The sequence below is a fragment of the Hyperoodon ampullatus genome, assembly GCF_949752795.1.
Source record: "Hyperoodon ampullatus genome assembly, chromosome: 12".
Classification (NCBI taxonomy): Eukaryota; Metazoa; Chordata; class Mammalia; order Artiodactyla; family Ziphiidae; genus Hyperoodon; species Hyperoodon ampullatus.
In genome coordinates, this window is record NC_136925.1 from 22,510,875 (window position 1) to 22,536,765 (window position 25,891).

The following is a 25,891-nucleotide window of genomic DNA, read 5'->3' on the forward strand; positions in this document are numbered from 1 at the left end:
CTGAGCCTGCGCGTCCGGAGCCTGTGCTCCGCAACAGGAGAGGCCACAACAGTGAGAGGCCCGCGTACCGCAAAAAAAAAAACAAAAAACAAACAAAAAAACCACCATTACCCCAAACGTGATTGTTATCAGCTGCTTCCAGCAGAAAAGCCTATTAGGCAAATTCTCGAAACTGCTTATTTAACTATTCCTTATTTTTAGTAAATGACAACTCTCAACAATGTTTTTTTCTACCTTTTAAAAAGTGTAATTTAAAAAGATGTATTTCTCATTCTTATACCTTTGTCCGCTCTACGGCCAAAACAAAACCCAACAAACCAAGAAACAAACTAAAACAAAGAACACATTTACCAACCACAATCGAAGGTCTGCTTTTCATGCTCAGGTAAAATTAAAACCAAATTACAGTTCCAATTTAAAAATAGGCAAAATAAATAAATAAAAAATAAAAATCGGCAAGTGTGGGAGGGGGAGGGATAAATTAGGAGTTTGGGATTAACATACACACACTACTATGTATAAAATAGATGAGCAACGAGGACCTACTGTATGGCCCAAGGAACTAGACTCAATATTTGGTAATAACCTATAAGGGAAAGGAATCCGAAAAAGAATATAAATATACATGTATATATGACTGAATCACTGTGCTGTACACCTGAAACTAACATGATATTGTAAATCAACTATACTTCAATAAAACAAACCAACCATAAAAAGGGGATCACTTTGAAGCAATAAAAACACCCCAAACAATGAAAAATAAACAGGCAAGTATGCCTATTTTAGCCATATTACAAACACCTGAGATAGAGGTGCACTGGAGATTCACATTCCATAAATGTAAATTGCTATGTACGCACAATATTGTATTGAAGGAAGTACCTCCTAAGCCACTGTCTTGAAGTGATGAGTCAGGGTTGGAATCTACTTACCCACGGGTAGGGCTACTACAGCTCCACAAGTTCACCATGCAGTCGCTTGGAACTAAAAGGCTGAGTTGAAAATTTCATTTTTATATTAAACAGGCACCTCGTTCCGTGAATGAACTTATGATACTCTCAGGCATGAGTAGTCTTGTCCGAGAATGGTTTTCTAAGAGTGGGCTCAGAACCATTATTACTAAGGGTCTTCACAGCCCTTCCTCCCTAACACCGCTGGGCTCCTGAAGGGCTGGGAGTGCTTGGCCCTACCTGTCTGATTGTAGGTCCACAGTTGCAGGGAAACGTTGAGACCTGAGCTTAGAGTTGGCTTAGGGCATTCCTGCAGGACCTGTTGCCTTTTATTCCCCCACAGCTACAAAAGAGAGCCCTCAGGAGGGCCTTCGGGCTGGGCCACCCCTTGGGGACACTTTCTAAGAGTCCCTGCACATGGAGAGTTTGAAGAACGTCAATGTCAATGTCCCAGTCCTGCTCCCTGTGCTCTTTGCTAAGACTGACCTGCCGGAGATGCATCTGTGGTCCTGTTGCTTCCCTTCCTCTCCTCCCCTTAAACCACCAGCTCTGCCCATACTTCACAGGAGAAAGGCCCAGGGTCTTAAAAACCCAGGGTGCCAAAGAGACCGTTCAGAAGGCTGGTCTGAATACCAATAAAGGGAGCAACGCCTGGGTGATAAAGTTCTTCACCAGTCAAGGGGCTCCCAATTCTTTGCTGACACAATCAGGATGTCTACTGATAAACTGTGAAAAAATAATTTTTTTGTGATAGAAAATTGGGTACTTTAGGGAATATAACTTAGAAGGAGTTAAACAATTGAGTGAATGCTAGAACAAAACTCATCCCATATCCCATATGTGAACAAGGTTTCTCAGTACTTACAGCTATATAAACAAAAAAAGAATTGATGCCAAATCCTGTCTTAGTCAAGCATAGATACATGAATTAAGTGGAAAAAAATATATATGTAACTCGAATTTTACATTTTGTATTTAGTTACCTATAAAATACATACTAGTCATGCTGCTGTAATTGTGTGCTAGAGGTAATTACAATAATATGATTCAGAAGAAAAATGTTCACACTGAGAACTTTATCTTCAAAGGAAATAGTAAACATTTTGAAATGTAGATATATATGTATTTTTGTTATAGAGAACTTGTGATCTTTTATAGATGTCTGCCAAGAGTACCAGATGGGGGGACACATCGTTGGTGTCACTGGCCTGCACGGTGGTCCCCCCCGTGCCCCATCTGTGAGGTTTCCTCTAGGGTTTGCTGAGAGCACACAGTTCCCGAACATCGCAAGTTGGTCAGGGCTGCGTGAAGGGAGCCTTTTCCCCTCTGCAAAGCCTGAGAGCCCCAACTGAGATATGCTAGTCAGGTAAAAAGTTCTATTCCTGACTCTAAAAACCAAACCAAAACGATTGCAAAGGAACTTGTTTGCAAGAAGGGGCTGCCTGGGGCAGGGGGCTACAGTCCCACCGTACCCCGAGACTGAGCCTTACCTGGGAGTCTATGACAAATATCAGTGCTCCTGTCCCCCGGAAGATCATCTCATAGTCAAAGGTAGGGTCAAAAAAGTCAATCTGCCCTGGGAAGTCCCAAATCTGAAAATTAACAAAGGAGCTGTTGGAAACGTCTTCGCGGCAGATCTTGTTCGTACTTTCCAAGAACAGGGTTTCGTTGGGAGACATTTTATGAAAGACAACTTTCTGGATGGATGACTTGCCACTCCTTCTCAGGCCCATGAGCAGGATCCTCGGCTTCACCTCCGTGCTGAAGGGGTCGCTAAAGTCCAGAACTGGAGAAACCACAAAACAAGAATGAGGGTGAGATGCTGTCACAGCGGTTAATGAGATGAGTTTCACTTCCGCCTCAGATGAGATTTATGATCCACAGACAATGCTACGTTTCCAAATACAGACAGCGCTAACTCCATCACCCTGCTCATGGAGGGGCCAGCTTTTAGAAAGTGCAAAACCCTGAAAAAGGCTGCATCACCACCTCTCACACAATTTCAGAGGGCCAGAAAACCTGGGATATTCCCCATCACAAGCAGGGACTCTGGAGTGTGAAGTGCAGAGGTTTCTGGAGCAGACTATGAGGGGAGAGAATCCAGTCTTAGCATTCCAGAGCAAGGTCCTTCTTTGCCCAGATCATCAGTCTCTGCACTAAAGAGATGCTTGTTTGAGTTACGCCTCAAAGAAACAATTTTGGACTTCATCAAAATTTAAAACTTTTGTGCTTCAAAGGACACTTATCAAAAAAGTGAAGACAACCCAAAGAATGGGAGAAAACATCTGCAAATAATACATGTGATAAGGGTCTAGTATCCAGAATATATAAAGAACTCTTACAATTCAACAATAAGAAAACAAGCCAATAAAAAAATGTGTAAAGGATTTAAATAGACATTTCTCCAAAGATACACAAAAGGCCAATAACCACGTGAAAAGATACTCGACATCATTAGTCCATAAGGAAATGCATATGAAAACCAGAATGAGATGCCGCTTCATACCCACTAGGATGGCTAAAATAAAAAAGACAGACAATAACAAGTGTTGGTGAGGATGTAGAGAAATGGGAATCCTCTTACACTGTTGGTGATAATGTAAAATGGTGGGCTTTGAAAAACAGTTTGGCAGGTGCTCAAAAGGTTAAACATTTGAGTCACCACATGACCCAGCAATTCTATTCCTAAGAATAAAGAAATAACATATGTCCAAGCAAAAACTTGTACATGAATGTTCACAGCAGCACAATTCATAATAGCCAAAAAGTAGATACAATCCAATGGCCATCAACTGATAAATGGATTAACAAAATGTTGTATATTCATATAATGGAATATTATTCAGCCATTGAAAAGGAATGAAGTACTGATTCATGCCACAACATGGATGAACATCAAAAATGTTACACTAAATGAACGAAGACAGACACAAAAGGTCACATATTGTTTGATTCCATTTACATGAAATGTTCACAATAGACAAGTCCATAAAGACAGAAAGTACTTAGTGGCTGCCAGGGGCTACAGGGAGGGGGAAATGGGAAGTGACTCTTAATGGGTATGTGTTTTCTTTGGGGTGATAAAAATGTTCTGGAATTAAGCCTTCATGACTGACCCAAAAAAATAAGAAAAATAAAAGACCCAGTATGAAACTTGGAGAAAGATCAAGAAAAGAAACCAACATTTTAAGAAAAAAGGCAGAACATAGGAAAATAAATATACATATATTATTTTTCTACATTTCTTTTTTGTTTCCTTCTGAGCTATACCTCATTATGTCTTTCTCAGACCCTGGTCCTGATCTAAGCATAATCCAATACAGACTGGAAAGTAATCCTTTATTTCCCTATTGCAACTAAGAATTTTTCCCAAAGTTCTACAATTATCTAAAACACAGGTTACTACCTGATAGAATCTTAGGAAATTTCATTTACTATATATAATATTTTGATGTTTCACTTTGCAATAGGTACAGGGAAATACAGAAATTTCAGGTAAAACAGTAAATGAATAAAGAAAAAGTAAGTAGCTGTAGATGTACAGACACTATTCCACTATAAGCAACATTTTACTCCCATCCTACCCACACACACTTTTCCCATTCAACTTAACCCAATTCAACAAATTGCGGATGATATGCCCTAGACAGAGTGATGTGGAATTAAACCACCCAAAAGAACACCAGCTTTCTTCTTCTTCATCAGGGATTATATGCTATACTTGCAGTACTGTCATTACAAGTCAATCTTAGCAAAAGCAGGACATGAACTGAGAAAGAAAACAGGACTTCCAGTTGCAAAAATATCAGACTAAGAACATGTCAGTCTCCCCTTCCCATACTGAATCCCTAAGCACAATAGAAAAGGTATGAACAATAAATAAATAGATGAACAAATAAACACGGATAGCTGAGCTTGAGACCAAAGAGAGAACTCAAAATTGACAAATTACTGAGAAATCCCTAAGAAACACAAAGATCAGATTGAAGGGGGAAACTGCAGCCCTTGATTATGAATGGTAGGGTTCTGCTGGAAAAGGTAGAACTGGAAGCTCAAACAGGAAAGGACATGAAAACAACCAACAGGGCTGTTATTTGGAGAATCATAGTGAGAAGAGCCAAGCAGATAAACTGTGCACCTACATACACACTAGACTATCTTCCAAGTGGGAGCAGTGAATGTAGGAGTGTAGGTATGAGAGGGAGGGCAGTGCCCTAGAGGCACTGATGCCCAGAAGGAACAGGAAGCACCCACAGTACCCCCTCTAAGTACTCTGACCTTCCCTAACTCTCACTGCAATGTGTGTGGAGTTCAGGAGGTGGAAGCAGCACCAACCTCCCTCTAGACATTTCCTCAAATGCCAAATATTTGAGGAAAGACAAGATTACAGAAGAGAATACAGACTCAACAAATGGAAGAATGTATACCTGAAGAAGCAGAGTTATACAGGAGTCAGAGTAAACTTTCAAGTATAATTAAAATACTCAGAGATCAGAGAAAATATGGCATTCATGAAATAAGAACAGACAGTTTCAGAATAAGAGCAGTTATGAAAAAGGGCCTTATGGATCTTAGAAATAAAAACACAACTGTTGGGCAGGGAGGATATATGGATTGAAAAGCAGAATAAACAGATGATAAAATAAATTTTATCATCAATATAAAAATAAATAATTTTTTTTTTTTTTTTTTTTTGCGGTACGCGGGCCTCTCACTGTTGAGGCCTCTCCCGTTGCGGAGCGCAGGCTCAGCGGCCATGGCTCACGGGCCTAGCCGCTCAGCGGCATGTGGGATCTTCCCGGACCGGGGCACGAACCCGTGTCCCCTGCATCGGCAGGCGGACTCTCAACCACTGCGCCACCAGGGAAGCCCATATAAATAAATTTTTTTAAAAAAGGATGCACTCCTGGAAGAAAATACACTCAAATATAGTGGAATGCAACAAGCAATGGAAGACAAATTTTACTGAAACCTATTGATTTGAAATAAGTATTGATTTAAAATTTTTTTTTTGGCTGCGTTGGGTCTTCGTTGCTGCACGCAGGCTTTCTCTAGTTGCGGCGAGCAGGGTCTACTCTTTGTTGAGGTGTGTGGGCTTCTCATTGCAGTGGCTTCTCTTGTTACGGAGCACAGGCTCTAGGCATGTGGGCTTCAGTAGTTGTGGCACACGGGCTCAGTAGCTGTGGCTCGCGGGCTCTAGAGCACAGGCTCAGTAGTTGTGGTGCACGGGCTTAGTTGCTCTGCAGCATGCGGGATCTTCCCAGACCAGGGATCGAACCCATGTCCCCTGTATTGGCAGGTGGATTCTTAACCACTGAGCCACCCAGCAAGTCCCTGATTTTAAATTTTTGAATAAAAATCAGAAACTAAAATTCCAGACAATGTAGACATGGGAGATTGGTGAGGGAGAGGTAGGCAAAAGGTAAGTAAGAGAATGCTATGGTCCTTGTTAGAAAAGCCCAGTTATGTATCAACTTTTTAAAATATAAGGATAAGCATCTCAAACTAGTAGAAAATATAAAATAGGTGTACCACATTTAATTATGTACAACTACAAAAATATTTAAGTGCATATAAATGTCTTTATTTCTTCCCAATTTATACTGTTGGATGTGGATGCAGATTGTAACTTCTCTTCAGCAGGGTCTGCAAGTCTCTATGTGGCATGATCATTGACACTGGTGCCCTGGAGGTTGGATCTCCTCCTCCTGGGAGAGTGGGGAGATGATGGAGACCACTGTGGAAAGGGGAGGGAATGTGTATGTGTGTTTACATACATAGAGTGGCTGGGAAGTGAAATACACATGCAGCTATAACATATACACACAGCTGGAGGCATGAGCCACCAAATGTAAACAGCTGGGAAATAGTGAGTCAGATCAGCAAGAGTACCATCAACTCAGTAGAGATCCCTTACACGCATGCAGATGCATTTTGTCATATTTAACTAGCACGTACAGAAATATAGTGTGCCAGGGACCTCGCTAGACACAGACATCTCTACAAACTTTACCCACGCAATGAGGAGGTACAAGTCTGCTTTACACCTGAGGAACCTGGGGGAAGGAACCCGCCCAAGGACGCAGGACAGGTATGTGCTAGAGCCCTTACCCAGGGCCTTAGCCACCAATCCGCTGACACTGTACTAAAACTGCAACAAAGACAAAAGAAGAGACCAGAAAATATCAGAGTGCGTTAGGCATAACAAGAGTAAATACTGCTAGCGAAACTCTTTTGCATTTACTTATACGTAGGTGGGTGCTGGCTCCCAATATAAACGTACTTTTTATTGTGGACTCACAGTCAAAAATGTTTGTAGGCCACTGCTGTTGAATAGGGGAGGTTTCTTACATCAGAAAAGCCTACTGGCAAAAATCTTCCCTTGAATTCTCTCTCACTCTCTCAAATATCTCTGCTTCTGAAACCCTGTGGGGTTTCTCAGAGGATCTCCTTCCACTCGAGGAGTGGTAGCAGGGAGCTTCCATCAGAAAAGGAAACACCCCAGCCTCCGGACCTCCTGCAGAGAGCTGCCTCATCCCACCCCGCCCCCCATGACAGTTCCCTGAGTATCACGCGCTTGCTCAAGCTTGATAAGAAACACCTGAGAAAAATGAAAGCGTTTAAGAGGATGAAGGATGAGAGCTGCTTTGAAAGGGGCAATAAAAGGGCTAGTACTTCATTTTTTTTAAGGAAAATCAGAAAGGAACTACTGGAGAATCTGGGACTAGACATGGGACCCCAAAGAGGGCTCTTTAAAAGTGTCCGCAGGCGTTTGGAGGAAGTTGCCAGAGAGAGGTGAAATTTACAAGAGGGCAGTTTGTTCCGGTCTCATAAAGGTTCCCTGAACGTCTGCCAAGTGTTCTTTCTGTTCGACAGGGCTGAGCCAGAGGCTGCAGACACAAAGAAAAGCTTCATTCCTTAGCGATTAGGGGGGAAAACGGACAAGAATAACTGACAGCTACAAGGCACTGCTATCTAGGTGTTATGGGTTCAGCGAGGAGGTTCCCCGGAGAAATAGCATCTGTGTCTTAAAGGAGAGGAGGCATAAAAGAGATGAATGAGGGAACGGTCGTGCCAGGAAGAGATGTGGCCTTCCTGGAGTTCAGGAAACATAGTTTAAAGACAAGAAAAGCCTGCACACTCTCCAGCGGCTTCCCACAGCATTTAGAATAAAATCCAAATACCTTCGTAGCCCAAAAGGCCCTAAGTGGGCTACCCTCTCATCCCATGCCTGGTTCATCCTCCCCACCACTTCCCTGCCCTGCAGCCACACTGGCCTTCTGCTTGCTCACCTTAGGGCCTCGACTCCCGACTCCCGACTCCCTCCTCCCTCCGACTCCCTCCTCCCTCTGTCCAGCAAGCTTTCCCCAGGCCTCCCCTGGCTCCTCCTCCCACTCAGCCCAGGGGCAATTTTACCTCCTCTCACCTCAATGGGGTCCCGTCACTTCCTAATATCCCTGTGTCTTCTTCATAGTACTTCACTATACAAAGTTATCTTTTTACTTTATATTGTTTATCTTGTTTGTTTACTTGTTTATTGTCTCTCACATATACACAGGCAAAATACATTGTAGCATGTAGTGTGAACCCAATAAATATCATTGAATAAATTAATTGATAGAGAGATAGGCTAGCTCATGAATGAGATGCAAGTTTGGATTTTACTCTGCAAGCCATGAGAAAATCACTAAGGATTTTAAGGGGAGACTAACGTGATCAGGAAGCTCACTCCAGAAACAGACTTCCCTAGAGGGGGTCAGTGTGCAGACACCAATAAGCCACTATGGAATAAAAAATTTTTTGAGCTAAAGGCACTGGAGTTCCTGAAGTCCCTTATTTGCCTAAAGCAGACCCTCCCAAAAGAACTCAGTTGTCAAAAACGTCCTCCCCAGGAGCAACTCTCATCTTCTCTTCTTGGAGACTGAGAGAAGTCAGCCCTACACCCAAACAGACACCGTCACCAAACTATCTTTATCTCCCACCTTTTCTCCTATGGGCCCATTTATCCTTCCAGTGACTTGTTTTTCCATAAGTGCCCCTTCCCACATTCCCTTTGAAGTCATTTTTTTCTCCCAGAAGTGCCCCTCTACCCCCCTCATCCTCTGTTAAAATGGTATATAAGCCCCGAATTCTAACCGCCTCCTTAAGTCGAATTTTCTGTGAACTCTCATGCATTAGCACTTAATTAAACCTACTTTTCTCTTGTTCATGTCATTTGTCAGTTTAATTTGCAGGACTCCAACTCAGAACCTAAGAGTTTTTCCTCCCTGACAATAATTAGGTTGTTCTAGAATCACAAATGAGAAGCATGTGGAAATGGGCAGGTGGAATGGATTCATGAGAAGCTCAAATCCACTTGGTAGTACTTGGTGATCCTCTGAATATAGGGGACAAAGGAGAAAGAAACCCCAAGTTCCTGACTTGGAAGAGCAAGTGAATAAGGACCTGTTCATGAAGTTCATAAAGGTAAAGAGGCTGAACACGGATTTGAAGCTGTTGAGTCCGGGGTGCCTGTCGGCCTTGCCTCAGGTAAGGAAAAGACCTGGGGCCTCAGAAGGCAATATGAATATGAAGCTGCAGGCAGGTTTGAAGCGGCAATGCAGTTTGCTGAGGCAGTCCGTGCCCCATTGGTCCTTTTTTTCCCTGAGCTTGTTGGCTGAGGGTGAGGGCACACTGGAGAGGTTCTGGCTTCGGCCACCAAGAAATGGCTCAAACCAACCCACTCCAACCGCTTATCACCAGCAGTTACCATTTACTAAGCACCTGCATAGCACACAGTGTCATCTCTAATCCCCAAATTGATAACATTTATCCTTCACAGATGTGAAAACTGAGGCCTCGGTGTTTACCACGATAAACACTCAATAGATGTTTGCTGGTTGGGATGATTAAATGAAAGTGATTGAGCAGAATGTGAAGCTAAATTAGCTGAAGCTTTAAAAAGAAACCACACCTGACTTTGGCCCAGCCCAGCATTTAGGTATCAAGAGGATAAGCTTTATGCCCAGGTGAAGTTTATCCACTCTGATCAGGGCACTGAACACACCTTACCTATATCTTCCACTGGATCCTGTTCGTACCCAAATCCCAGATAGCTCAGTTTTGTAACTAGACTGCCAGGAAACCCAGGCAAACTCAGTCACCCAAGGAGCAGGATTATGGGGAGGAGTTACTTAACTGAGCCATTGTCAGCCTTTAACACCTGCAGGCTAATGACTTAACCCAGAAATGGCAGAGCCCTGTCAAAAACGACAGAAGGGGGCTTCCCTGGTGGCGCAGTGGTTAAGAGTCCGCCTGCCGATGCAGGGGACACGGGTTCGTGCCCCGGTCTGGGAAGATCTCACGTGCCGCGGAGCGGCTGGGCCCGTGAGCCATGGCCGCTGAGCCTGTGCGTCCGGACCCTGTGCTCCGAGGCAGGAGAGGCCACAGCAGTGAGAGGCCCACATACCGCAAACAAACAAACAAAAAACGACAGAAGTAAGGGAGAGAGATGGATCAGTGACTTGGGGACAGGGCTGCCTGGGGGCCACACCTAACTGATCTGTGGGCTGGGAATGTTCACAACAAAGAAGGAAATAGAAATCAGGAAAATGGGAATTGAAGTTCTGACAGGCTTGGCCCTGGCTTCCTGGGGAGAACAAGGTATTGTATGAAATGCATTTCATAAATTCTGATGTATCAGACAATTGAGAGCTATTATCATTTAGGAAAGTTCTCCAAGAGACGATGCCTTTGAACAGACCCCAAACTGGAAAATAAAACAAAGATTTAACAAAAGAATTAGGATAATGTGGTAGCAAATGGAATGGTTGAAAAAGTACTGTTAGTGCCAGATTGGGGTTCAAATCCCAGCTTGGCCACTTACCAGCTGTGTAAATGCCCACACATGTCCCAGAGCCCATGAGCCTTTATTTCCTCATCTATCAGGCTCTGTCAGCATGTACACACACACACACACACACACACACACACACACACACAACCCTGCTTCTTTCTTTTTTTCCCCAGCCCAAGCCTAGGTAACGAGAAGGTCTTTTTTGGAATGTGACCACAGCGAGAGGCTCATTCAGCCTTAAGGGAAAGTTAGAATGTCTTTGCTATTAGTATTCTGTGGGGTCCACAAAGGCTTAAGGTTCTACATACTTACGGTTTTAGGGAGAGGCCTCTGGTTTGGTTCTATTTGCATCATTATCTGTAGCCCTTTACATTTCGGATCAATGGAACTACTTACACATTCAAGAGCCAGGAGTCCAGTAAGAAATTCCAACCCAAGTGGCAATTAAATATATGAATACTAATACTGTTAATAAGAGAATATGCAAAAATCATGAAGATTCACTGTCCGTTTGATTAACGAACTACTTAGTAAGGAAAATTTAATGCAATCAGAACATGTATTTTCAAAGGCACAAAGGATTTTTTTTGTTTTTGTTTTTTTTGTGGTACGCGGGCCTCTCACTGTTGTGGCCTCTCCCGTTGCGGAGCACAGGCTCCAGATGCGCAGGCTCAGCGGCCATGGCTCACAGGCCCAGCCGCTCCGCGGCATGTGGGATCTTCCTGGACCGGGGCACGAACCCGTGGTCCCCTGCATTGGCAGGCGGACTCTCAACCACTGCGCCACCAGGGAAGCCCGGCACAAAGGTTTTTGAAGGTGATTTTTATTTATACATGAAGACCTAATCTTTTTCTATGAAATCCTCTCACATCACACTGGCAGGTAACTAAAAAACATGATTCTATATGTGAATATTTCCTTTACATAAGCATCCAATAACATTTCTGGGAATTCCCCGGCAGTCCAGTGGTTAGGACTCGGCACTTTCACTGCTGTGGCCCGGGTTCAATCCCTGGTCTGGGAACTAAGATCCCATAAGACGTGTGGCACAGCCAAAAAAAAAAAAAAAAAAACACGTTTCTAATGTGTTCCGATTTGCTTCTGCAAGAAGGGAAAAGTGTTCTTGTGAGCTTTTTTTTTTTTCCTCCAAATGATCACTCTGAGTGTGATCAAGGTTGGTGTTATGTCGTCCTCGATTTTACACACTGAGAAACAGAGCTGGAGTCTTCCCCAGAGGTCCTCAAGAGGAGAAAGTCCACCAGCTCTCCGGGCGTTAGGCCAGGAGTGAAAAACCCATCTGTCTTGTATGTTACAGCCGAACCAGGGAAAGCCACTGTGGCAGGACAGCGTTAAAGCCCTCTTTAAAAGAGAATTGAAAAGTTGCCTTTAAAAAAAGGTAAGGAATACAAGAATAAAGGAAGGAGAGGAGAAGCAAGAAAAATGAGCAGGACAAGTGAGTGTGATAGGAAGTAAAGTCATATCACCAACAGTGATGCAAACTGGGGGGGACTGAACAAAGCAGGTGAACTCTCAGGCACAGCACCTTATCCAGAACTCCAGAACTTGCTGATTCTGCCTCTTTGTTCCATTAGACTACCCCAGGTCTGTTCTAATATTAAAATGGGAGATATTTCTTATAAAAGTAGAGAATCAAGATTCTATGATACCAGGAATCACTGAAACATGTTTACAAACATCTGATATAAAAATATGCTCTCTAACCATATGTATTTGAATAAGCTTTGGGCCTAAGGCGTGACCTTGGTCACATCATTTTTAACTATTCTGTGTTTCCATCTATTTCAACACTTATATATCTCTGTATTTTCAGGACCAGAAGGAAACCCGAGATTGGCTATAGCCAGGGTTGCAGTCAACCCGACTCTTTTTGGACAAGGCAGAGTTACAAGGGAAGGGACTTACATTTCCATGTACTTGACCCTCTCCTAAACCTTGCTCAGTTCTAGCCCATGTTGTGGCTGCAGAAAAGTCCCCTGGCATCTCTGAGCCACGGATTCAATATCAGAAGAACAATTCTCTCTACTTACCCTCAAGAAAAAATGAGAAGGTAACTTCATTAATAATTTTAAAAATTATTTTAAGAAAAAAAAGCTGACACTAATGATTAGAAGTGAATCGCCAGATTCACTGCCTTTACAGCCACCAGGGAAGGATCACCTGCTGACCCTGGATTTTCTGTGCCTCCAGGGACCACCTAACTGTCACTTCCTCAGACCCTGAGAGAGTGCACAGGCTGCTACAAAAACAGGACCGCACTTAGCTGGACTGTGGCAGAGCAGCTGTCTTAGCCAAATTTCCCTTAAAAATTGGGAGGGGGGGCTTCCCTGGTGGCGCAGTGGTTAAGCATCCGCCTGCCAATGCAGGGGGCACGGGTTCGAGCCCTGGTCCGGGAAGATCCCACAGGCCGTGGAGCAACTAAGCCCGTGCGTCACAACTACTGAGCCTGCTCTCTAGAGCCCACGTGCCACAACTACTGAAGCCCGCGCGCCTAGAGCCCGTGCTCCGCAACAGGAGAAGCCACCACAATGAGAAGCCCGCGCACCACAAGGAAGAGTAGCCCCCGCTCGTGGCAACTAGAGAAAGTCCGCGTGCAGCAACAAAGACCCAACGCAGCCAAAAATAAATAAATTAATTAATTTAAAAAAAAACCTTAAAAAATTGGGAGGGACTTCAGGAAAAAATAATTTCACTTTCTGACTAAATATGATCTTTTAATTGGTTTCCTTGTTATTATAGTTTTTAAAGAACTGTAATTTAATAAAGACTTAGAAGTCCATGTGTCTAAAAATAATCAATATTTTTGGTGCAATTGTTTTTAATGGTTTAATTATTGTCTCCTCTCTCTCTGGAGTTTTATCTGGAGCATGGGGGTTGAAGATGAGATTCATCTTATCTCTGATTAACGACCCTGAAAGGGGGGGTTGGGAAGTGCCCAAATCTGTCCTTAACAGAACGAAAGTGCTCAAGAACACCCCTACTATTCATGAATAAAATTTGGAATGTAAGCCAAAGAAGTGCAGTTTAAGGCTCACCTTAGCTGCACTACATTTTCAACCTTAACACAATGTGGTAAAACGTACAGGGCACTCGGTTTAAAAATAAGATCAGAGGTTCCTTGTAAGACTATGGGAAATAAAAATCACACTATCCACCTTGAATCACATTCTTTTGCACAGCAATGCTGGTCAGGCCTGCATCCCACCCACCAGGGTAGATTTCTGAACCTCATGGAAAAAGCCCCAGGTCTCCAAGAAGCTCAGGCACTAAACCAAGTCCATTAGGATGGTTTGGAATTCATTAGAGAAATGCTTTGCTCATGGTTCAAAGTGCACCATATACATCTCTTCTCAGAGGAAATAAGTCCTCCCCACCCGCTACTTTCCACGCCTTGAGTTTGAGAGTAGGTAAATGTAAAACTTACCACAAATAACACAGGGTTATAAGGCAATACGTGCCCGGGGCCCATTAGAAATCGGGATGACCATTTGGTGGCACCTTGATGTCTCCAGAACAGAAGGCCACAGGAACAGAAGTCACAACTCCCAGCCTCCACCCCCATCCTGACTCCCCAAGACCATATCAGCTGGCATGACAGGTGTCAGGGACAGTCCTTGCTAGAACTGCTGACTGAGGGGCCTATCTGCTACTCTAGAAAGCGAATGTTCTGATAGAGATTCTACAATTCAGGCCTAAACCCCCAAATCAAAGCCAGCAACACATGGAAAGAACAGCAGCCCAAGGTAATGGAGGAAATCTTCAGAGAATAGACCATATCCACAGCAGGCCCAGGTGGAGAAAGGCCAGGCTTCAGTAATGTTTGCTCTTCTCACCACACAAATATACTCAGGGCTTTTATAGCAAGATTTCAGTTTGATACCACGAACTCACGAGGGAGGATTTTATTACTAAAGTAATCATAAGCATCAGTTCCAGGCGGGTTTGCCTTGGGTTAGGAGCACTGGGGAGCATCCTACACCCGGATCTGGGGAAGCCCTTTGTTCAGAAAATCCCCGCCCCTCAGCCAAAGCGTTAATTTCACTCCAAGGCCCCAAATCAAAATTTTAAAGTGCCCCCTTAAAGAACTGCAGAATAAACAAACAGGTCCCGTGCTTTTCCTGGAACCAGTCTCTGGCCCCCAGGACAATATCAAATTACAGGGTTTTTCTTCCCATATACGGTCTCATTTCTTTTCCTTTTTTTCAAAGAGGATCACAATTGCACCCTGTTGTGGGTCTTCGGTTTCAAATACCTTGCAAATACATCCCCATTCTGAATCTCTCCGGAGCCTCCGAAGAATCTAGGAGGGGCTAACAAACGCAATTTGAATAATAATGAAGCGACTGAACAATTTAACTACCAAAGGTAGCCCTAGAGACTCCAACAAAAGGGTTGAAAACCTTTATCCACAAAAATGTGGCCACCTGCTCGACTGTGGGACCCAGTTATGGGGAGTGCAGAAGAAAGAGGCGCACAGGTGCACACACGAGTTTAAGCAAATAGGGAATTAGTACAAATGCTCCCTGGGGACCAGACACTATGAAAAAGGGTGACTTGGAAAGCTCCTTTCTCATCTATCAGGCTCAAGGTTTAGTTAACAATCTTCCCTTTCTGATTAATTGAAAGCACTCACCATACGTAAAAATAATGAAAAGAGAAAGGCTTTGTTTGTATGGAGAAGTTAAAACAAGTCCAGTGAATTTTCAATTAAAGTTCTTCAAAATCAACAGTCACGAAAGTACTTTTTGTCCCTCATGCAATTTCTGCCAAGTGAACATTTTAAAAGTTAGCTCCTTCTTTAGGATGCTGACAGTTCCACCTAGATGTTATGTTTACCAGCCTCATTCTACTGATCTTTCCAAAAGACTTTACAATAAAGGACTTTTTCCTCGATTTGGAGGGAAACAAAAAAGATGAACTTTTCTGGAATCCTAAAAAGCTCTCAACTCCCTTAGTCCTTAAGAATTAAACGCAGGAAGCCCCCGCTGGCTGAACAATTGCTAAATCCTGCTTCTTGAACAGGAAACAGTTTGCTTCTGAGTGGCTCCGTATTCCCCCTCCCCGCGCTCACTCCAGGGCAGGCGCTGCCATGCCCAGGTGGTGACGCTGAGCAGAGATAAGGTGTCCTAACAACCTTATTTGCCTGGATCTCTGGATACCCGCGGCCACACGGCGACTCCTTTATCACCTGGGTGCATCCCTCCGCCGCTCCACCGGTGCCTCCACGCCGCCGACCTGGGCGGCCCCGGGACCCCTCCCGCGGCGACACGGGGCAAGACTGACACCCGCAGCTGCCGACGACCCTGCCAGTCACGCTGCCGCCGGCTGCCTTTTTTAGCCACGACATCTGACCCGGGCTCCGACAGCAGCATTCAGGGAGAGATCCCAGGGCGCGCCGGGCAGTCCCCTCCCCTCCCAAACCCCCGGACCCTGCAGAGAGCTCGGGGTGAGGGGTGGGGGAGGTACTGGCCCTGGAACTGCCAGAGAGCGCGCGTTCCTCCTGCCCAGACGCTTCCCCTCCGCCCTCTCCACCGATCCCGGCCCCCGCTCCGCTGCACCCGGGCTCCCCCATTTTGCATCTCGCCGCGGCTCCTCTGGCTCCCTCCCCACTCCCACCCCCCAACTCCGCTTGCCTGGATCCCCTCCAAGTCAGCTGCCCGTGCGCCGGGCCCGGCGGGGGTGCGGGCCGAGGACGCTCGGGGCGGGGGGCCGAGCGGGGGACCCGGTGCTCACCTCCCTCCTCCGTCCCGCTGTCCGGCTCGGCGTCCGAGGAGTCGGGCCCGTCCCCGTAGCCCGCTAGCCCCACCAGCTCATCCTCCTCCTCGTCGTCGTCCTCCTCCTCCTCCGGCTGAGGCTTTCCCAGCACCTGGCTCATCGCGCCCACGGCCGGCCGTCCCCGGGGCGACGGGGGTCTCTGGTGGGGGGCGCCAAACCTCCCGGCCTGCCACTCGCAACCTATTTCTGAATTGGGGTTTTGTCCCGAGGTTCGCGGGCGGAGGCGGGGGCCGCGCGTCCCCCGCGGCGGTCGGCGTCCAGGTCTGGGTCCCGCCGTTCGCAGCGCGCCCGGAGCCCCCCTGCCCCGCCCGCCCGCCGGCGGAGGAGTCAGCCAGAGCGCGGCAGTTCCTCCCCCAGAGGAGGGAGAGAGAGACTGCGTGACCCAAGTCACCTGACACACACTGTCATACACTCACACACACACACCGCACGGGCGCGCGCGCGCTTTCCCGGGAGCACCGCTCGCTGGGGCGCTGGGCCGAGGCCGCGCGCACACACTCTACCGGGAGCAGGCCGGCGCGGGGCTCTCCACCCACCCAGAAACGCACACAGACACTCGCCCGGTACCCGGGGACCCGGGACGCGGCGCAGTCACCCACCGCGGCTGCTCGCCCTGGGCCCCCAAGCGCCCCTGCTGCACGTGGTCCCCGCACAGGCGGGCGAGCTGGGGTACCGCGCACCCGGAGAACCTCTCACCGCCCTCCCCCGACACACACACGCTACCTAGGGCGGCCTTCTCCAGCTTTCAGTCCCGGCCGAGGGTTCCAGTCCCAAGTGAGCTGCCCCCGCCCCCGAACACTGCTGCGCCCAGGCCCCCTCTCCGAGCGGCGTGCCTAGGACACCCCGTGGATGCTGAAGCGCCCCGAGAAGAAAACTCTAGAGAAATGCGCCGCAGAGGCGGCGCAGTCTCCATAGCAATTGCCTTTTAGTGCGCGTTTGTGGTTCAAAGTGCTTCCCACCAAGAAAACAGACGTATTCACTAATCAGGCCTACCCAGCTGTAAATGTTCCTGAAAATATAACATGCCTCGTGGCTGCCTAGCCTGAATAATAATTCCTCTGCGGCGTTTGGGCAAAGGTCTCAGGTGTGTAACACACCAAGGGGCTATTCATAGCCACCTCCTCCTGTCTCACTGTTGAATAGACTGTAATCCCAAATCCCACATCTCAAAATAAAATGTTTCAAGGCTTTTGGGGGGAGAGAGGCGCGGTGGACGCGGAGACAGGACTTGCAGCAGTGTGAGGGAGAGATTAAAACCGGCATTCCTCCACAAGCTTTTCACCACAGGACGTACCGTACCCGCCCTTTCTGGATACTGCAAAAAATCACGTGGATGAACTTCCTTCTGTCAAGCACAATGAGAAATAAACCAGCTGGCCAGCAGGATAATCCAGATTCTACAGGTGCCAGCAGCTCCGCAGGTGGTATGGGGGAGGAGAAGAGGACGAAGGGAGCTGAGGCTGGAGGCTCTTGGGGCCCCAGTGTGCTGCCTAGGTAGGGAATTTGGATGGAGAACCTACCCTATGCCAGGGGGCTGGGCTAAGGGGTGAGGGTGCGTGCGGGCCTCCACGTAGGTTCAGAACAGTGTTCATGCCCTGGAAGAAATCCCAGTCTAGCAAATCATGACTCCGGTCCTGGATTTTGTAGTAGCTGTAGGTGTTGAAGGTGGAATGCCGACACCTACTAGGAGGTGGCTCCTTCTAATCTCGGAAAGGTTTTGGGATTTTCCAGGTGGAGGCATGTATGGCTGTATCAGTCAAGGTCCTTCCCCGGAGAAAAATAGATGGCACATGCAAAGATTTTAATTTAAAAGGCTTTATAGGGCTTCCCTGGTGGCGCAGTGGTTGAGAGTCCGCCTGCCGATGCAGGGGACACGGGTTCGTGCCCCGGTCTGGGAAGATCCCACGTGCCACGGAGCGGCTGGGCCCGTGAGCCATGGCCGCTGAGCCTGCGCGTCCGGAGCCTGTTCTCCGCAACAGGAGAGGCCACAACAGTGAGAGGCCCGCGTACCACAAAATAAAATAAAATAAAAGGCTTTATAAAGTAAAAGGGACAATTTACTAGGATGTGGGCAGAGTTTAGGGATCAACACAGGGATTAACAACAGTGGGAAGAGGTTATCTCCCCTAAACTAGTTGGTGTAAAGGAAGGGAACTAGAGTCCTGGACAGGGGGCTCAAAACAGGAGCTAAAGCTGGTGACAGCCACTGCCAGGGCCACCTCCTGTCAAGGAGACAGCAGTGGGAAGGAATACACTCACATCTCTTGCCTCCCACCCTCCATTCTTCTCTTTTTGGCCGTGCTTCCCGGCTTCCAGGATCTTAGTTCCCCCACCAGGGATTGAACCCAGGCCCCCGGCAGTGGAAGCACAGAGTCCTAACCACTAGACCGCCAGGGAATCCCCTTCATTCTCCTGAAAGAGGTTCCCATTGGCCAAATCCAACTGGACGCCAAAGGGCTAGAGAGACTGCAACCTAGTCCAGGACTCAGAGGTTGGGTTGGGAGGGCAGTGGGTTCCAGGGGCAGGGGTAGGGGGCAAATAGTATATCCAGCACAAGCAGGCTCTCCTCGCTCTTATCAGAGGAAGTTATTCTAGGAGTAATTTTCCTAGTCCATCTTCATCCATTCTGTTTAAGGAAAGAAGTACCTGGGAAGTAGTCTCTTTTAGAGTGGTTTTCAGACTTTCAGTTATCCCAGAACAAACCACTAGCCCGGGGAACTGTTGAGCTGGCCTGATTCCAAGTGCAGAGGGCTATATATGGGGCCCTAGAAGCCAGTCCAAAGGTCAGCCCAGACCATCAGGACATCCTTTGGGCTGTTTGCTGACTGTGTATGCCTTGGGGATCCAGGGGTTCAGGCAGTACAGTTGCTAAGCCAAAGGCCCCTCTGTGCCTGAGATCAAGAAAAAACGGAGATACCTGATGGTTCTCTGACTTCCCCCCACCAAAAGAGAGATCCTGAGGTGGGGGGGAACACCAACAGGAGATTGGAGCAAACCCTAGGGTATTTGAGAATTTGACCATTCTTGAGAAAAAAAGGAACAAATCCACACACACACACACAAAATCAATAAAAGCCATTTCAGAAATGTACAGTATTGATAAAGTTTGAGTGAACAGAGCAGGAAAAATCTTTATTGCTTTTCTTCTTTTCTGTTATCATTTCAATACTGTCAGCTTTCAAATAAAGAATATGTTGAAAAATATCTCAGAAATTTTTAAATTTTAAACGTTGTGTGTGTGGATCCTTTCAGAAATTAAATAAAAAGAGAAAGAACTAAACACTGAAAGCCTTTGAGACACTCGATATGGGATCTGCTCAGTGAATTAGCTACTGCCTTGATCACTGTGGCCTGGAGCTCAGGCTCTGTGACGCCTCCCCAGGAGGGCGTTCTCAAAAATGTGAGGATTTGTCTCTGGGCTACTCTTGGTTTTTGCTGTTGTATGTAACCATGGCAGGTAGCCACATACATGATAGGTGCTGAAGTTTATGAAATGAATGAAAGAAAAGAAGGGAGGAAGTTATACAGTACATGGCCAGGCATATTTTTGAGAGGAAACTTCAGGAAAAAATGGAAGCCAAATTTTCTACTTACTCTAAACCCTGGGAAATGCCACAGTGAGGGAAATATGAACTATGCTCTACAAGAGTGCAACCAGGGGCTTCCCTGGTGGCGCAGTGGTTGAGAGCCCGCCTGCCGATGCAGGGGATGCGGGTTCGTGCCCCGGTCCGGGAAGATCGCACATGCTGCGGAGTGGCTGGGCCTGTGAGCCATGGCTGCTGAGCCTGCATGTCCGGAGTCTGCGTGTCCGGAGCCTGTGCTCCGCAACGGGAGAGGCCACAACAGTGAGAGGCCCCCGTACCACAAAAAAAAAAAAAAAAAAAAAAAAAGAGTGCAGTCAGAATGAGTTGACATGCAAGAGATGATGACTCTCAGGCCTTCATCCCTTCAAGATTGCCTGAAGATTGGAAGGAATTACAGTATAATGACTATGGAATGCTTATTCTATTTTTGCTAACCCTTCCTTTCTAAAAAAACTCTTAATTTTCAGAGATATTTTGTAGCATCGTGAAATATGAGATTTGTCTTTTGCCAAAATTTTCCAACTAATATTGGGAAAAAAAGACATGAATAAGGAAGGAGCTCTTCCAAAATAATATGACCTTCAAAATATTCCCATTAAGTAATATTATTGTTCTTAATTTACAGATAAGAAATATTCACCCAAGGTACCACATGGAAGGTACCAGATGGTGAAACTACTTTGGAACTCAGCTGGACACTAGACCTATACCTATTTAATGGCATTAAAGCTAAAGTCAATTACATTATGGCCTGAAACTGAAAAGGGAGAAGGGGAAGGGAAAAGCTGGCTCCCAATCTCCTAGGTAAAGAACCCAAACATACACAGACACTAAAAAATGGGTCTGTTGTCTCAGCCCACTAATTTACAGGATTCACTGAAAGGAAGGAAAAGAAGAAAAATTGAAAAGCTTCCTAATGAACAGAAGTTAGAAAACTACTTGTCATAATAAAATTGTTGATCACCATCACTCCTTTTATTAGGAGCACAAATAGCAAGTGAGGGACTTCCCTGATGGCACAGTGGTTAAGAATTCACCTGGCAATGCTGGGGACACGGGTTCGAGCCCTGGTCCAGGAAGATCCCACATGCCGTGGAGGAACTAAGCCCATGCACCACAGCTACTGAGCCCACACACCGCAACTACTGAGCCCACGTGCTGTAACTACTGAAGCCAGCATGCCTAGAGACCGCACTCCACAACAAGAGAAGCCCCCTCAACGAGAAGCCCGCACTCCGCAACGGAGAGTAGCCCCCGCTCGCCACAACTAGAGAAAGCCCACGCAGCAACAAAGACCCAACGCAGCCAAAAAAATGAAAAAGTAAACCTAGATCGTTAAAAAAAAAAAAAAAGCAAGTGATTTAGTTCCCTTTCTGGCTAATATGGCTGACCCCCCACACTCACCCTTTCCTGCTTTGAACACAGTTGTGTGAGAACATGGTACCTGGAGTTAGGAAAGCCATCTTGCAGCCTTGAGGTAACAGGCCTAAGACTAAAAGCCTGTCCTGGAAATGGCAGAATAGAAAGAAGGAGGAGCCTGGATGACCTTGCTGAACTACTGTACTCAAACCTGTAAAAGCCTACCCCCCAAACTTCTTATTTCATGAGAAAATTAAAAGTCCATTCCTTAAGTCAGTGCTTCCCTACCTTGACCAGTCATGGCACACATATTTATATGGCACACTGACCTAAATGGACAGGTTGCTTGCAGCCAGAGGTGACTGGCTCAGAGACTTTGGCCGCCTCAGTCCCTGCCCAGCTGTCCCAAAGGCTGATGGGGATCAATAACTTGGCCATATCAGTAACCCATTTATGGCACACAAGTAGTGGTGGCAAACCAGTTGGGAAGTTCTACGTAAACCACTGAAGGTGGGGTTTTCTGAACTTTGCAGTAAAACGTATCCTAACTGATACAACATATAACCTTTATAAGTGGAGGGAGGGAAGGAGGGATGGATGGATGAAACGTGATCATATACCTATCGGTGAATTCAGAAATTATGTCATATTCAGAGGATCCTAGGAAAGGTGTCTCAGGATATATCAGGAGATAATCACAGCTTCATTAGAAAGGGAACTTGGTTTTGCTTCTCTCTGTACTTCTCACTTCCTTCTTCTCTCTCTGCATGAAAACTGCCTTTCTGTGCTTCTCCCACCAGATGGCAGGAGATGGCTGCTCCACCTTTCCAGGCCCAGTGATAGTGGGCTCAGTTCCGGAACTAGGCTACCTGGGTAGCCTAACTAGCTGTGTGACCTAGACCAAGAAACTTAACCTCTCTGTGCCTTGATTTCCTCATCTCTCAACTGTTTATAATGTTATCTACCTCAATGGGATTGTAGAAAGAATTAAATCCATTAAACTATGTAAAATCATTTTTCAAGGTGCACAATATAAGTTTTAGCTATTATTATTTTTGATTCCTAGGCAAGAAAATCTGATTTGTTGAGTTTAGGCCAGTAATCCATTCCTATGGCCCAATCATATTTTACGTAAGACCATATACTGCTACTCCTTTAGCACACGTACCTCAGCTATCATTTAATATTTGATTGAGGACTGTACTCACCACTAGACTCTAGGACCATTGCTTGTGCTCATCGATTTGTTCTCGGTGCCTAACACGGTGGTCAGAACCTCTATGAAGCACAACTCTAGGGCGCACCATTTACATTGTATTTTATGTGCAATATGGTAGCTTGACGGTGGTCCAGTTCCAATAAGTATGCTGAATTAATGGCCCAGTCCACTATGGCTGGGGGTGCAGCTTGTGGCTGCAAAGGTCTATCCTCATGAGTGGGGAGACAGCTCTGAACAAAAGGGAGAAAAGCTGAATAGAAACTTCCAAATATATCTACCATGTGCCTCATGTGGCCAGGCACAGGGAATACAAAATCAAACAAAGTCAGGCAGAGATTGCTGGTGTCATAATCCCCCCACCACTTTGTCCTTAGTTTGATATCCTTAACTGTTCTTGAGTATCAACACACTCGAGGAAGGAAGCCCAGGCTCAGAGGTTGAATCATGATTGGTTTACACTGGGTATGATAACCAGCCCCTCACCTTTGTGACCCAGTTGTGATCAATGACATGAAAGGAAAAATAGATTTAAGGGGCAGCTGTGAGGAATTTGTTCTCAAATTAAAATAAACACAGTGAGAAGGCCTGCCCCTTTCTCCTGCCTAGATGTCAAGCCAAAAACGAAAGCCAGTACTGAGTTGGTACAGTAGAATAATAGAAAGAGCCTAGAACTGAGAAGGGAAGGGAACAAATAATTGTGAATGACTAATCTACCACACAGATTCACTGCAATTCCAAATCAAAATCCCAAATTTTTCATGGAGCCTGACAAACTAATTATAAATATCTATGGAAGAGTAAAGGGCTAAGAATACTTGAGATCCTTACGAAGAATATAAAGAAGTCAGGGTAGGACTTCCATAATCAGAAATCAAGATTTAATATAAAACCGTAGATTTTCAGGCTGCATGTGACGAGCACAGGGATAGGCCAATGGAACTAAATAGAGCATCTAAAACTGATCCATACAAACATGAAAACCCATTATAAGATAGCCCTGGCATTGCAAATGAGAGGAGAAATTAACTTCAGATGGAATGTGAAAGATAAACTTTACAACTTTTAGAAGAAAATATGGGAGAATATTTTTATATCCTCAGGGTCAGGAAGGATTTCTCAAAACACATACAAAAGTGCAAAAGACATGAGAAGTTAACAAAAGAGAAAACAAGAATAGTTAGTCACCTTTAAAGATGAACAATCAGGGCTTCCCTCGTGGCGCAGTGGTTGAGTGTCCGCCTGCCCATGCAGGGGACACAGGTTCATGCCCCGGTCTGGGAAGATCCCACATGCCGCGGAGCGGCTGGGCCTGTGAGCCATGGCCACTGAGCCTGCACGTCTGGAGCCTGTGCTCTGCAGTGGGAGAGGCCACAACGGTGAGAGGACTGCGTACCGCAAAAAAAAAAAAAAAAAAAAGATGAACAATCATACCTATAATTGGAGAAATACAAACCTCACTCATAGTAAGAAATCATTCACACCCACAGAAAAAACAAGCGCTGGCAAAGATGTGGAGCAAGGGGACTTTCATACATTGCTTTTGGGAACTAAAATTGGTACAACGGATTTAGAAAACAGTTTGGCATTACCTAGCATGTAAATTTGAACACACACATACCTTAAGACCCAACAATTAAGTTTAGATATGTATCCTAAAAACTCTTGCACACATGCCTCAGAAGAAATATTTAAATATGTTCATAGCAACGTCGTTTGCAATAGCAAAAACTGGAGCCTACCCAATGTCTAAAAGTAAACTGGGCAAATAAATTGTAATATCTTCTTACAATGAAATACTATATGACAGAGGAACTGAATAGCTGAATCTCAGAAACAGAATGCTAAGTGAAAAAAGCAAGTTGCATAGGAATCATGCAGAATGATTCCACTTACAGAAAAGTTCAAAAACAGGCAAAACTGAACAGTACAGTATTTAGGGCTACATGTGTTTGTGATGAGAATGATTATTTTTTAATTAATTTATTTTATTTTATTTATTTATTTTATTTTTGGCTGCGTTGGGTCTTCATTGCTGCACGCAGGCTTTTTCTCTGGTTGTGGTGAGCAAGGGCTACTCTTCCCTGTGGTGCACGGGCTTCTCATTGTGGTGGCTTCTCTTGTTGCAGAGCACGGCCTCTAGGCATGCGGGCTTCAGTCGTTGTGGCTCGCGGGCTCTAGAGTGCAGGCTCAGTAGTTGTGGCGCACGGGCTTAGTTGCTCCGCAGCATGTGGGATCTTCTCGGACCAGGGCTCGAACCCGTGTCTCCTGCATTGGCAGGAGGATTCTTCACCACTGCGCCACCAGGGAAGCCCTCGATAAGAGAATTATTAACACAAAATTACGGACTGCGGTTTCCTCTGGAGGACAAGGAGGTTATGATCGTGGAGGGGCACATGTAAGGTTTCTCGAGTGGAAGACTTAGCAAGGGATGGAAGTCAGAATGGTGGGCTGAAGGACCAATTGCAGCTAATGACGCAAAAGACAGCTAGTGCAGTCAACTCGTTAAAGAAATGTTGCTGTAAATAGGAGCAGATTATATTCTCATAGAACAGTGAAAGCTGTCATTGGTAGAGTAGAACTTTTTTCTCATGAGGCAGAAGGAGTGGGGGTGCATGTATGAGGCTGGCTGTGATGGAGCTGGACAGAGAGGCAGAATGGAACTGCAGGCTGGGAGCCTCCCTCATATACAGGGAGCTTTAGGCTTCTCCTTTGATTAGGTGTCCAAACACTGTGTGCCCACTTGGAGACAAGCAAGCGTGATCTCCAAGCAGCTCACCCACTGCCTGCTTTGGCTCTCATGAGGCCCCTCTGCCAGGAATTGCCATTAACTAAGGTCTGGGAACAACTGCAGACCAGTCAGTTCCCAGGAGCATTCACATGTCGTACAGGCTGGCTTCTGTTCCTTTCAGCAGGATTAATGTGCGATTGCTCTGACTGCCCATGAATGTAACTTCAAACTCCATCTCATCTCGACCTTGTGGCGATGTCATAAAAGCCTCCCGGAGGAACGGAGCACCTTAGCTGTGGTTGTTTATTCAAGGGACTGGCTAGGAAAAGTCTTTAATCTGGAAAAGTCTAAGAAGGAAATGATCAGGTTGAAAGGTAATGGGTACTTACCTTGACCTTGGGGGTTCACCTAGAACTCAGC

At 45.9% G+C, this 25,891-nt stretch overlaps 1 protein-coding gene across 1 annotated transcript in view; it reads right to left on the minus strand.

The window, feature by feature from the left end:
- The window catches only part of RRAGD (Ras related GTP binding D), a gene marked incomplete at its 5' end in the record, with an annotated part of 35,451 nt that extends 18,770 nt beyond the window's left edge, over positions 1 to 16,681 (minus strand). The window contains 2 exons of the mRNA XM_079716578.1: positions 2,444 to 2,739; positions 16,540 to 16,681. Coding sequence (XP_079572704.1) covers positions 2,444 to 2,739; positions 16,540 to 16,681 — 438 coding nt within the window. The remainder of the gene's footprint in view (positions 1 to 2,443; positions 2,740 to 16,539) is intronic.
- Positions 16,682 to 25,891: the final 9,210 nt, after the last annotated feature.